Genomic DNA, 13,085 nt, shown 5'->3' with positions numbered 1-13,085 from the left:
CAGATACGTTCTCCGCTTCTTTCCATTATTATTTGTCTGCTGGTGCGAGCTCAGAATCCACAGCACTGGCTGATGAGGCTCCAAGGTCAACTGCCTCTAACAAAAATGGCTTGGAGGTCAACTGGCAGAGGCAAGTAGACGGTAGAGTATCGTTTACCTAGTTGAGGTGTACTACTGATTAATATAATTTTTTTCGCTAGTAGAGCGGGCATGAATATCCAGCTGGAATAAATAAGAAGGCATTTTGATTACTTGAGTGGCCTGCTTGCCTGCCGGTAGTGATGCCTTCACCAAATGCTCCCCTTCTGACTAACACCCGAATCAAGCAAGGCACAGGTTCAGGGCAAGCACTCCCCTTCCTGCCGTTGTTTTCAGTATTTCTCACACCCCACAGCGACAGGTGACGTGCTTATTTATTTATCTCGTTTGAAGTTTGCGCGACAAGCTCGGCGCTACTGCGATATGCAGGGCGTCACTGGCCACAGGCGCTGAGCAAGAACATGTGCCTTTCGGCACGGCAGCTCAGGCAACTCCACAATGGATCATCAAAATCGTCTCCAAAATCTGGATCGGAACAGTTCGGACATTTTGTCAACAAAATTGTTCAGACCACTTTAGAAGTTCAAGATCCATTGTCTCAGTTTGTTTCTTGTTATGGAGTCAAAGGACGGGGACCTATGATGTACAATGACCGGTTATAGGTGGCCCTTCCAGTGATGTCAGCCATGTCTGGTTTTGTTCTTCAGAATTCTTCGCACAGCCAGAGCTACGCTGTCTGACCGTAGGCGGCTGAGTTGTGGCGCAAATTTTCTTGCAGCATCCGCTACGGTATGGGGTATGGGTTGAGTCGATAATCACCGGCAAACAGCCAGGGCTACGCTGTTTGACCGTAGGTTTTGCAGCTTCCACGCATCCGCTATGGTGTGGGTTGAGTCGATGATCACCAGCAAAGTTGTTTGCTCAGGTGTTGTCTCGCCGAGGCTCTCTTTGAAGCTGTGTGCGTGCAGGCTCAGGTGTTGTCTCGCCGAGGCTCTCTTTGAAGCTGTGTGCGTGCAGGCGGTTTCTTCTATGAGGTTGTGATGGTTTTTGTCCTGTTCTTCATAATTAATTAAGCAATTTTGTTTTCGCTCAGTTTTTTCTAATTAACTGAGCAACTCCTTTTCTTCTCAATGAATGCAGAATAACTGTCATATGTTTATCACGTCCTGTCTAGCCTCGACGCCCTTGTGCGGTGTACCACACGAAGGGCACCCTTCATACCGATGAATTGTTGTTGAACATCGACGGGCATAGAAACTAAGATCAACAAATTCGATCTCAACTTGAGATTGAGATGAAGACGTCCGACGACATGCCATCGTCGTGAATCCGGAGGAATAGGCAAGTCTACTAGACGTGATGTAAACCGGATCCGTTTAATCCCAAGTCCCATGAAACAAACATGCTGTCAGCTCTGCCCATTAGAGTAGCCAACTACATGGCAACTCCGCTCATCAGCAGCCAACTACTCCGGCAAAAATGCCACGGCAAGCAAAACAAGGAAGGCAAATAATTTTCCTGGACGACCCGGTATTGTTCAGTGAAGTAGTTATATCATATACTAGCACCAAAAGGGTAAGAACCATAACATGGAAAACTTGAGAACAACAGAAACGAATTCATCTGCTGACTGACGATCACAACATCCTGCCTGCCTACTGCTGGGCGCACTGCACCCGCTGGCCGCCGCCACCGGGCATGTCCTCGTCCTCGTCGTAGGCCTCCTGTGCCTGCTGCTGCTGCCGCCTCCGCATCTCCTCCTCGATGTCAATGTCGTAGGCCATCGTCTCCTCGCACTCGTCCAGCTCCATGTCCGTGTACTGCGACGCCGGCTTGGGCGGCAGGACAGTCTCGAGCGCCTTGCACTGGTCCAGGCTCAGCGAGTCGGGAAAATCAACCGTGAAGTGGATGTACAGCTTGCCCTTCATGAACGGCCTCTGGTACATGGGCATGCCCTCGTCGTTGATCGCCTTGAACGAATCTGCAGAAACATTTAGATAGATGATGAGCATCAGTTGAATATCTATATCTGAACCAAATCAGATGATCATTCCAGGTTCATCAACACTTACCAGGCTTGACGACTTCGCCAGGGTTGGACTTGATGAGCAGCTGCCTGCCGTCCAAATGAGCCAGGACATACTGGAAGCCACACAGTGCCTCGGTCAGGGTCAGGGTGTGCTCGTAGAAGAGGTCATCGCCCTTCCGCTTGAATTTGGGGTGCTCCTTCTGCTGGAGGACGAAGATTATGTCTCCAGTAACAGTATCAGGCTGCATGACACAAGCAAACAGATCAGACAAGGTAAAAGGCACAACACATACAGGAAAACATAGTGCTCCTACTGAAGTGCGACCCATACCGCTTCATCCGCCTCGCCGGGGAAGGTGATCTTCTGCCCATGCTGCATTCCCTTCTCGACCACCACCTCCAGGACTTTCTTCTCGTGCACCACCTTCTCGCCTTTGCACTGCCCACAGCGATCCTTGTCGCTGATGGTCTCCCCACTTCCCCTGCACTCATTGCAAGGCTGCTGCATTTGCTGAATCATTCCTGGTCCCAGCTGCCTTATCTGCACCTTGTAACCAGCACCTTGGCAGCCGGCACACTTCATCGAAGCCCCGGACTTTGACCCCTTGCTGCAGACAAATGAAGTACGGTTAAAATTCAGAACTTGCAGCACCCGCTAAATGCAAGGTTGCACACGCAAGGGACAAAACAACTTACCCATTGCACTTCGAGCAGAGCACATTGCGGGCAAGAGAGAGCTTCTTTGATGTTCCGTTGTACAGTTCCTCAAGGCTAACCTTCAGAGGATGAACCACATCCTCACCCCTGCGCTGCCGCCTGCCCCTACTGCTCCCGCCACCTGTAAAACACAATGCCATGGTTAAGTCAGATCAAAATACAGGCAGACCACAATGGCAAACCAAGTGGTTCAGTTCACATATGACTTACCTCCGAAGGGGTTGCCGCCACCACCAAAGAATGACTGGAAGATGTCAAAAGGATCATGCATTCCTCCACCTCCCATTCCCTCCTTGAGGGCATCCTCACCATACTGGTCATAGATCTCTCGCTTCTCAGGATCACTCAGAACCTCATAAGCCTGAGCTAGCTCCTTGAACTGCAATATGACAAACCGTTAGTTAGCCAGCTCAACCAGAAAACAATGTCTTCTGCAAACAGATTAACCGGCCACAGCATCAGGACCCACTACCCAGCGCAAAGCTTGACCCACCCAAGCACCAGTGCTCAGCTTTAGTTTAGCTAGGTTGATACATGGCAATAGGAATTAAACTATTGAATTGCGTTAAGACTGATAGGCAATTTAACACAGACATGGATTACTCATACATCATCATCAATTCAACAAAACATACCTGCATATGCTACAAGCTTGTCATGAATTGCTCAATTAATATCTAAAATCATCGGTTATGCTAATTTTAAGTATGTGAACAATTACAAACACACATGTATGACAGTACACGGACGATTTCAAGGATTCCATGCCGAATGTTAAATCAACTAAATGTTTCGTTCTAAAGCCGCCCGCAATCATCACGCGTAATTCTTCCCCCGCCCAAACCTATCTATAAAACACGCATCCACGAATTCCACCGCCTAAGCCCGTCGAATTCTACACCCCACGGCCCGTGCCAGATCCGCCTGCCGTACCAAATCTACCAGCCTAGCAATCCCCGTCGAGAACAGATCGGCAGGGAACGGAGAAGAAGAGATCGGGCGCTCACCTTCTCTGGGTCGCCGCCCTTGTCGGGGTGGTTCTTGATGGCGGCCTTGCGGTAGGCCTTCTTGAGGTCGTCCTGGGACGCGTCCTTGGGCACGCCCAGGATCTCGTAGTAGCGCGTGCTGTCGCTCTTCTTCGGCGGCCCGCGCCCGAACATCTCGCCGAAAACTCCAAGCTCCGCGGAGAAGACGACGAAGACGAAACCCTAGCTGGTTGATCCGGTGGAAGCGAGGTCGCCGGTCGGGATCGGTTTGTGAGGAGAGGTGGGGGAGGGGGGGCGGTCGTAGTTATAGCGGAGCGCGGGACGGGTGGTCGGGAGTGAACGCTCTCGAAGATGCGGGAGGGCAGGGGAGAGGCGGGCGCGGGCCGTCGGATCCGGATCGGGCGGTGGCGGGGGCCGAGGGCCGGGCTTCCAGATGCTTCCGGGGTGTTCTGGCGAAAGGGGGAGGAGGGTTCGGCGCAGAGGGGAGCGCGTGGTTGGGTTTGACTCCGGTAAGAGGACCGACCTGGCGACCTGGGTGCTGTAGCCTATTTGACGCCCAATTACCGGTGCTTTTACTAACCGGCGCACACCAGCTTTCGTATTGGGCTCGGCCCAATTACCTATTTTTTTGTGATATGGTTGAACACCAGGTTTCGTATAGTCCATCTCATTCAAAATCAATTAATTTATAAAAATGTTAATGTATTTTAAGATTCATGGATATTGTGCATTGTAAAGCATAAAGTAAAAAACAAATGATGACAATTCATTTAGAAAAAAATTGGACAATTGTGATATGGAATATTCTAGAACAAAGGAGAAGTGCTTGTGTTTTGAGGTGTGTGCATTATACTTAAGTTCAACCATGGAGTCTTCTAGATTGTACATGTGACAGAATCTGGTAGTGTATATGATACCCAACGGCCAGTAGTGCTTGAATTTGCCATCTCTGCACCGTCCGATTGGCTTCATCCAATGACCAACTTTTAAAATTATTCGCACACCATATAGGGGTATAGATATAGATATGGTCAAACCATAATAAGAGCATCTACATCCGGGCTTGCCAAATCCGCAACTCTATACGTCCGCGGACGCGCCCGGACACGCCCGCGGGCGCATCCGGACGGGCCCTCAGATTTCCCTCCCGGCATCCACATGTCCGACGTGCATGGACCCGGACTCTCAAATCCATGCACGTCGATCATAAAAGATAATGTCATGCGTAAATAACAAATATTGGTACGGAGCATAGATAGTGTTGACAAAAAAGTCATTTCAAGTGCACAACTCAAGCATTAGCTCCTTGGTATTCATTATGGGTCCACATGTGCTCCACAAGATCATTGAGTAGCTGCGTATGCAGCTGATGATCTCGAAGATTCTGATGCATTTGCAGAAAGTTCATAAGCTGAGCCGCATCTTGATCTTCTGGGATTTCAACTACTTCTCTAGGTGCTTCAAAATCACTCGTTTGGGCTACACCATCACCCTCATCCTCGACAATCATATTGTGCAGAATAACACAACATCTCGTCAGCTGCCACAAAGTTTCTGATTCCCACATCATTGCATCACTCCGCACAATTCCCCAACGAGGTTGAAGCACACCAAATGCCCTCTCCGCATCCCTCCTAGCCGCTTCCCGCATTGTTGGAAAGTGGCTCTGTTTATTGCCATGTCGTTCGGGTATGGTCTTCACAAACGCCGCCCACTAAGGATAGATACCATCGGCAAGATAGTATCCCATGTTGTAGTCTCGGTCGATGACGATGTAGTTGCACGGCGGTGATTCCCCGTTGCAAAGCCTCCTGAACACCAAAGATCATTGAAGCACGTTGATGTCGTTGTGAGAACCCGACATTCCAAAGAAAACATGCCAAATCCATAAGTTAAGTGATGCCACCGCTTCTAGTATGATGGTGGCCTCTCTAGTGTGACCTTGATACATTCCCCGCAAACCTTTAGGGCAGTTCTTCCATTGTCAATGCATGCAATCAATTGATCAGAGCATTCCTGGAAACCCCCTTGCCTCTCTAATAGCCAACAACTTCTTCATGTCCTACGCATTTGGTTCTCTGAGATACTCAGGTCCAAACACCTCCACCACGACGCGGGCAAACTTGAAAGTAGTCTTCAAGCACGTGCTCTCCCCCATCCTGACCATCTTACCAACGGCATTTGCAGCAGTACCAAGTGCAAGCATCCTCAGAGCAGCCATGCACTTCTGCTTGGAAGAGAAAGAGAGTTGTTCGCAACAATACCTTGTGAGCTTGAAGTAGTCGTCGTGTGCCTCCACTCCCTGCACAATGCGCAAAAACACTAGTTTCCGCATACGAAAACGACGATGAAACCATGGATCATCCAGGAAAGTAGGATTGGGAGCAAAGTAGTCCCTGTGCAGTAGCTTTGCTCCAGACACCCTATGCCGGTTGATCACTCTTCTCCCTTTGATTGAGCCCTTAAAGTTGAGAATAATGCTCCACTTGCTGGTCCATTTCCTCTTGCATGCTCATGAGCATGATCATGTCCACTTCTTCGTCCGAATCCGAGGAATCGAAGAACTCATCTTGAATCATTTGATCAAGCTCCGTCGGTCCATACTCCTCATTCGACGAAGCATCAGAATCCATTGTTTTCCCCTAATGAAATCATAAAAAATCCGGTCGGGCAATGTGTCGAACACATCAAGCGCAAGGCGGAGCCAGACAATTGTCGGACATACCGAAGTGGCGTCCGGGTTGGCGGCGACGTCCCCCTCAGCGAGGATGGGAGAGAGGACTGCTCTGCCGAAGCTAGCGGCGCAGAGGCTAGGAATGGCTGCGGAGCGCGCTGCGGCGGAGCTGCGAGATGGATGGCGCAGAGGAGGAAGAACAGGAGATATCAAATGGATCCGGCAGGTCTTGGGGGTGGATTTGGATTTCCGATGGGTTCGGGTTATCAGGTCTAACATGGCGGGCGTGCCCGGCTGCCCCCATATTCGCCCCATATTTGGGCTGGATATGAGGGGTGCCGGTCAGCCCAGGCGTTTGGGGCCCGTTTAAGGAGCCCGCTTGGGTCAAAAAATCATGACCGGTCAGTGACCAGTCGGCCCGCCCGGGCGTATGAGGCGGGTTTGAGGCGCCCGGCTGTAGATGCTCTAAGATATAAGAAACATCTATATTTAAGTTAGAGTTCGTCAACACCGGCGCCTTCAAAATGAATAAGAGCATCGCCAATGCAAACCCTCAAATCGTTTGCAAACGTCCGGACTGAGCTGTCCGGACACAATTTACCATCCAACGTCGTCCCGCATCGTTCTGTGGACTAGTCCGCGCGACTGTTCTCTTGCAAACCAGAAGAAAACTAGGGGGCTTTGCGGGGGTCCAAACCTGCACATATAGGACTCAGACACCCCAGGACCACTCAAAACCACACACGGACCCTATGCCTTCATCCCTTTCCCCTTTCTCTGCATCCTTGGCCGATGCCGCCTTTGTACCACCCCGGCAGCCTATCAAAGCCCTTGACTAACCTCCACGACCTCTGCCGTTTTTCCTACGTCGTCGCTCATCCGCTCGTCGAGCAGGTACTATCCACCACCGTGGATGCTATCCGTGAGGGCCACCACGCCTGACAAATATTTGGTGAAATGTTCGTGCCGAAAAAATGTCTCCCTTCTTTGAAGCAATAGATTCGGGCGTGGAGTATATCTAGGAGCACTATGTTGAGTCGGGCAAAGACTCGTTCGACAAGGATGATTATGAGGATGAAACTGCGATGATGCAGGCAGTCCTTGCAGATGTTGAGCATGCGATAGAGAATGTTTTCAATTTTAAGGGATCAATCAAGGGTCGTTAAGTGATGAATCGTAACAGGAGACGGGGGCATTTGACGCTTATGGACGACTATTTTGCCCCCGATGCCCTACTTGCAGATGATTTTCGCTGGCGTTTTCGGATGTGAAAACTTGTTTGATCGCCTCTACAATGGTGTCCGGGCGCGTACGATGACTATTTCATCTTGAAGAAGGATATCGTGGGAAGAATTGGATTCTCTAGCTACCAGAAGTGCGCGACTATGGCACAATCACAGATCCGTGGGACGAGTATACCTCCTCATCAAAACCTTCCAGAAGGATGAGGCGTTCCGCTGCGCCGAAACTTGAGACAAAGCCTTTCATTGTAAATACTTATTACGCAATAATCCGATCCAGACTCCCTCTTCCTAAGAAGCAAGCCTATAAAGTCACTTACTAAGCAAACATTTATTCTTAATATGAAGATCCACAATGCGTATACCTTTCTGGTCCTTAGGCCGGCACAAGATATCGCACCTCTCAAGATGATACTTAGCCATATTTTTGACAGAAAAATTAAGAGAGATAAAAATCAAGTATTTTCTGCACCCCAAGTGGCATTTCAAAGAACGAGAGCATAAACATAGGCAAACTTGTAAGCCTCAATTCATGAGAATCAGTCGTCCACCCTACGACATTACCTTTCCTTTACAACAACTAAGCTTATTTTCAAATATGTCCTCAATAAGTTTCCATTTTTTTATTAGCTACGGGTTGTTTGGTTTGAGACTAAGTTTGCCTAAGGTTGCCACACCTAAGGTTAGGCAACTTTGACCAATTTGGGTGGGTGTTTGGTTCAAGCCACACCTTAGGCAAGTCACAATAGGGTCCCACATCACATACACTCAAAAAGTATGGCAAGATTCCCTTAGGCTTGCCAACTTGTGGCTCTCATTTTGAAGAACTAACCTTAGGCAAGTGTGGCAACATTGTATGGCAAAGTGTGGCATGGTTAGGCCTAGAACCAAACAGCCCCCTAGTTTGCGATGATTAGTTGGTATCCCGAGATAACTAAACGGGAGCTTAGCAATCTCACAACAAAACAACTACTCCCTCCGTCACGGTTTAGAAGGCGCGCTTGGAAATTCTTTGGGACCTAGGTGGTTATCTATTGGTTGTGAGATGGGCTAAAAAATAGCATTCACACTATGCATGCATATAGAAGTAGTATATCGGAGTACTAATTAGCTACTAGAAATAAATGCAATGCGCCCTAAACCTTGTCTATTGTGGAAACGCACGCAAATTTAACTGTGCCTTCTAAACTGTGACGGAGGGGAGTACTTATAATTATTCTCCTCTTCTTTGCCGCGTCCAAAACAAAATCGTTCGCTCTTGTGAAAATTGATTTTAACCCATGACAATAGCTCAAAAGGAGTGAATTGCAAAAAACCACCACATTTGAAGTTGAAGCATCCAATTGCCACCACATTTCTAGCGCGTCCCAAAAATCCACCACTTTACTTGTAAATTTTCTCAATAAAAACAAATGACCGGTTTGCTGCAGTTAACATGATTTCTGACAGGGCTGGCCCACCCATCAGGTGCCACGTGGGCGAGGCCAGACAGTGAGTGGGTTGACGGCCGTCAGGGCACGCGCGTGGTCAAAGCGCTCGCGGCTCTGACTGCTTGGCTCATTCTCCCCTCTTTCCCCCGTCTCTCTCTCTGTCCTGCGATGGCGGCGGCGGCTAAACCTAGCGGCGGCGGCGAGTCAGCAGGCGGCGGAGGGACTGGAGGCGATGGTGATGGGTTCTCGGAGGTGGACAACTGGTTCGGCGGCAGTAGCTTGCCGACGCAGCGGGCTCCTTCACCGGAGCGATCCCCTTCGCCCCCCTCGCCGCGGAGTGGGACATTGAGCACCGTGCGGCGGCGGCCCTAGCACGCAAGATCAGGGCTTCAGGCGTGGGAGAAGGCCATCAGTGGGCTTCAGGGTTCGGCGGCGTGTGGTAAGATTTCTTCCCCCTCCACCCCTCTCTTCATTGGATTCACTGGAAATTTTAGGGTTGTTAGATTGCATATAAACCTATCATGTTACAGTAGGGTTGTTAATGGGCTGTTAGATTTTAGGAAATTTTAGGGTTGTTAGATTTTAGGAGATTTTAGGGCAGTTTGATTTTAGGGCTTTGTTTACTGAAGATTATTGTTTGTTTACTCAAGTGTTGTAGCTGATATAGTTAATATCTTTTCTGTATAACATGTTACAGTAGGAAATATAGCTCTGGGTTTATGGTTTTATGCATGAATGCTTTGTTTACTCCTTATTGACAGTGAAGATAGTGCTAATATCTTGTCTGAATATCTTGTCTGGACAACATGTTACATTATTAAAATAGAATCAATCAAGCACTAATTCTCCTCAATTTTCTGTAGTCTGGATGATGAGATATGGGAAATAAGGTACCATTTTCAAGGGAGAGACAACTTGGAGAGGACCATTTCTCTGTCAGAAATTACTTATATTAACATGTTAGCACTGCTAGAGACTGAAGAGGGATATACTGAAGCTGACTACATGTTCTATATGAAAGAAGAAGGAAAGGGGGCAGCAGGAATGCAGGTTATTGACAGTGAAGATAGTGTGGAAGAGATGCTAGACCATTATGCTGAGCAGAAGGTGCTCAACATAACTGTAATTAAGGCTAATGAGCCTAATCCAGGAGAGTTTAACAGGTCAAATATTGTGGAGGAACAAGTGCCTATAAGTAATGTGGGGGATTCCAACATTATTTCTATAGATGAGGCAGGAGTATTGTTCCCTATTGCTGTTGAAGACACAGTTGAAGAGCTCTATGTTGTGCCTATTGCTGTTGTAGAGCCAGGTGAAGAGTCTGCATATATTAACACACAACAGAGCATGAATTTGAAGAAAGCAAAGGGCAAAGAGAAATTACAGGAAGATGTTGGCCCCTCTGATGATGAAGTGTTTGTTGATTTGAACTGGTGTGAGGAGGAAGATGAAATCATTGAGAAGGAAGATGAAATCATTGAGGAGGAAGATGAAATCATTAAGGAGGAAGAGCATGACATAGGTAATGAGGAGGAAGATGAAATCATTGAGAAGCTGAAGCAGAAAAGGAAACAGAGAGAGGATCCTATGCATCACTTTGAAGGAGACACAGAAGTGGAAGAGATGTGCCCAGAGGCAGAGGACTCAGACACAGAACCTGAGACACCTCTTCCTCAAACATTCAAGAAAGTAGGCAAAGCAGGCCCCACTACAAGATCACACCATGAAGCTGACATTGAGGTAATTCCTGATTTCATTCCATCTGATGATTCTGCTTGTTTCCCTGGGGACTATGGCATTAGTGATTCAGATGATGAGTCAGGTCTACCACTGCCTTGTGGAAGGAAGAGTCAAGCCAAGAGGGCCAGGACTAGGATCTGGTATGATGAGAGCAAGCCAGATGCTCATGACCAACTTTGCTTGAGTATGTGCTTCACTGATGTGTATCAGTTTAGAAGAGCACTTAGGAATTTTCATATCAGAATCCTTAGAAATTTCCAGTACCATAGGAACTGCAAGGATAGGATCGTTGTGCATTGCACAGAAAGGGACAATGGGTGTCCTTTTTTCATGACTGCATTCACAATTGCTCATGAGAAGACATTCTGCATCAAGTAGATGAAGTTGTTGCACACTTGTGGTGCACATGGAGAAAAAACCAAAGTGACAGTTGACTGGATGGCCAGAACATGTGAGCAGCAACTGAGAGATAATCCAAGGGCTGGTGTTGATGCAATTTTAAAAAGAACAAAGACTAAGTATGGGCTGGAAGTGCCAAAGACCAAGGCCTACAGGGCAAGGTCATTGGCCATTGAAGTGGTGGAAGGTGACATGAAGGGACAATACACAAGGTTTAGGGATTATCTTCAAGCTGTGCTTGATACCAACCCTGGGAGCAGATGCATTGTGACTACCAGAGAGCTTGAGCTCCATCCTAGCCCAAATCCTAGGTTCCACTACATGTTCTACTGTCTGAATGCTTCAAAAGAAGGTTTCTTGAATGGGTGTAGGCCCTTTATAGGTATTATATGCATTCTAAATTACTCCAATTCATTGCCCATATCTTGTACTTAATAATGCACTCATTTCACTACCCAATGCTTTAATACAGGTTTAGATGGTTGCTTTATCAAGCTTTCTACTTGGCAACAGATACTTGCTGCCACTGGTAGGGATGGGAATAACAACATATTCCCTATTGCAATTGGTATTGTTGATAAGGAGGACAAGGAAAGTTGGACTTGGTTTCTTAGCCAATTAAGAGCTTGCATTAGAGAGGGGAACAAGTGGGGCACATACACAATCATCTCTGATAGACAGAAGGTATATTTTTCATTTCACAATTGAATGAGCAATTTCTAGAAATAATAATTTGTTATACTTGTTGCCATTATGAAGTTATATGATCAATACTTTCTGCCATTATGAAGTAATATGATTAATAATTTGGAGTTGGCTTGGGTTAAAATTCAGAGCTATACCTTCAGTTTAGTTAAAATTTAGAGCCAATTAAGGAGGACAAGGAAAGTTGGACTTGGTTTCTTAGCCAATTAAAAGCCTACCTAACACCATTAATCTACTTCCTACCTACCAGCCACCATTTCTACTATATAAGGCACCCCCCAATTGCCACACACTACATTCAAACCCAAACACAATCACTTCTCCTCCCCCCAGCTGATAGAGCAAACCCTAGGAGAGATGGATCTTGGAGAGGTCGTCGATGAAGAAGAACAGGTGCCCAGGGCCAGGCGCAGAGAGGCAAGAAGGAGGGAGAGAAGGCAACTAGCTCAGCGGATCCTTGCAGCACGCAACCGCAAGGACATGGAGCAGTTCCTGGAGGCATTCCCAGTTGACTCCAACCCTACTCATGATGATATCATCTACTGGGCAAGGAGGAGGGCCAATTTCCATCCTTTTCAGGTTACTAGGATGAGGTGGAGTAGGATTCAGTACCCAGATGAATGATATGTTAAATTTCACTGCTCCTAGATCTACCTTGCTATCTATCTATGTATCAAATCAGTTGATGAGTGCAATGTAACAAATCCTAGATGGTGAGTGCACTATGCATATTTTTGGATTATTAGGATTCTGTACCCTAAAGGCTAAATGCATATCTTTGTGCTTTATGTGATCAACAATTTACCTTATGTAAGCATTTGCCCAATTTGGCCATGCCCAGTTGGTCTTGACCATTCACCATTTAGTCCAAAGAAGCAGATTAATAATTGCAGATTCATAATAGCATAGCTCTTACCATAGAAAGCTAACAACATTACATAACTGGGGTAGTTTTGCAGCTAGTCATTACATACATTACATAACTTAACTGGAGGTAGTTCTGCAGATAATCATTACAGTCATTACATAACTAGGGGATTCCCAAAATATACAACCCCAAGGCCAGCTATATTGTTCCAAGGCCACATATTAGCTTAACATAACTGAGGTGACGAACATCATTGT

The 13,085-nt window shown here is 47.2% G+C and overlaps 1 protein-coding gene across 1 annotated transcript; it reads right to left on the bottom strand.

The window, feature by feature from the left end:
- Positions 1-1,532: 1,532 nt before the first annotated feature.
- On the bottom strand, positions 1,533-4,091 carry LOC109741660 (dnaJ protein homolog 1). The gene is made up of 6 exons (XM_020300734.4): positions 3,793-4,091; positions 2,996-3,164; positions 2,765-2,906; positions 2,400-2,676; positions 2,112-2,310; positions 1,533-2,020 (listed from the first exon to the last, which is right to left on the bottom strand). Exons 1-6 carry the CDS (start codon positions 3,943-3,945, stop codon positions 1,695-1,697), a joined length of 1,266 nt encoding a protein of 421 aa, XP_020156323.1. The 5' UTR covers positions 3,946-4,091; the 3' UTR covers positions 1,533-1,694.
- Between the last annotated feature and the right edge of the window lie 8,994 nt (positions 4,092-13,085).

Source organism: Aegilops tauschii, chromosome 5 (assembly GCF_002575655.3).
Source record: "Aegilops tauschii subsp. strangulata cultivar AL8/78 chromosome 5, Aet v6.0, whole genome shotgun sequence".
Taxonomy (NCBI): Eukaryota; Viridiplantae; Streptophyta; class Magnoliopsida; order Poales; family Poaceae; genus Aegilops; species Aegilops tauschii.
This window is presented reverse-complemented; position numbering and strand designations above follow the sequence as displayed.

Bases quoted from the DNA above. Each gene is read 5' to 3' on its own strand.
- LOC109741660 (XM_020300734.4), bottom strand. From the start codon at position 3,945: ATGTTCGGGCGCGGGCCGCCGAAGAAGAGCGACAGCACGCGCTACTAC. The intron at 2,907-2,995 runs GTAAGTCATATG...TGTGTTTTACAG, and splicing joins TGGCGGCAACCCCTTCGGAG to GTGGCGGGAGCAGTAGGGGC. The intron at 2,677-2,764 runs GTAAGTTGTTTT...ATTTGTCTGCAG, and splicing joins CTCTGCTCGAAGTGCAATGG to CAAGGGGTCAAAGTCCGGGG.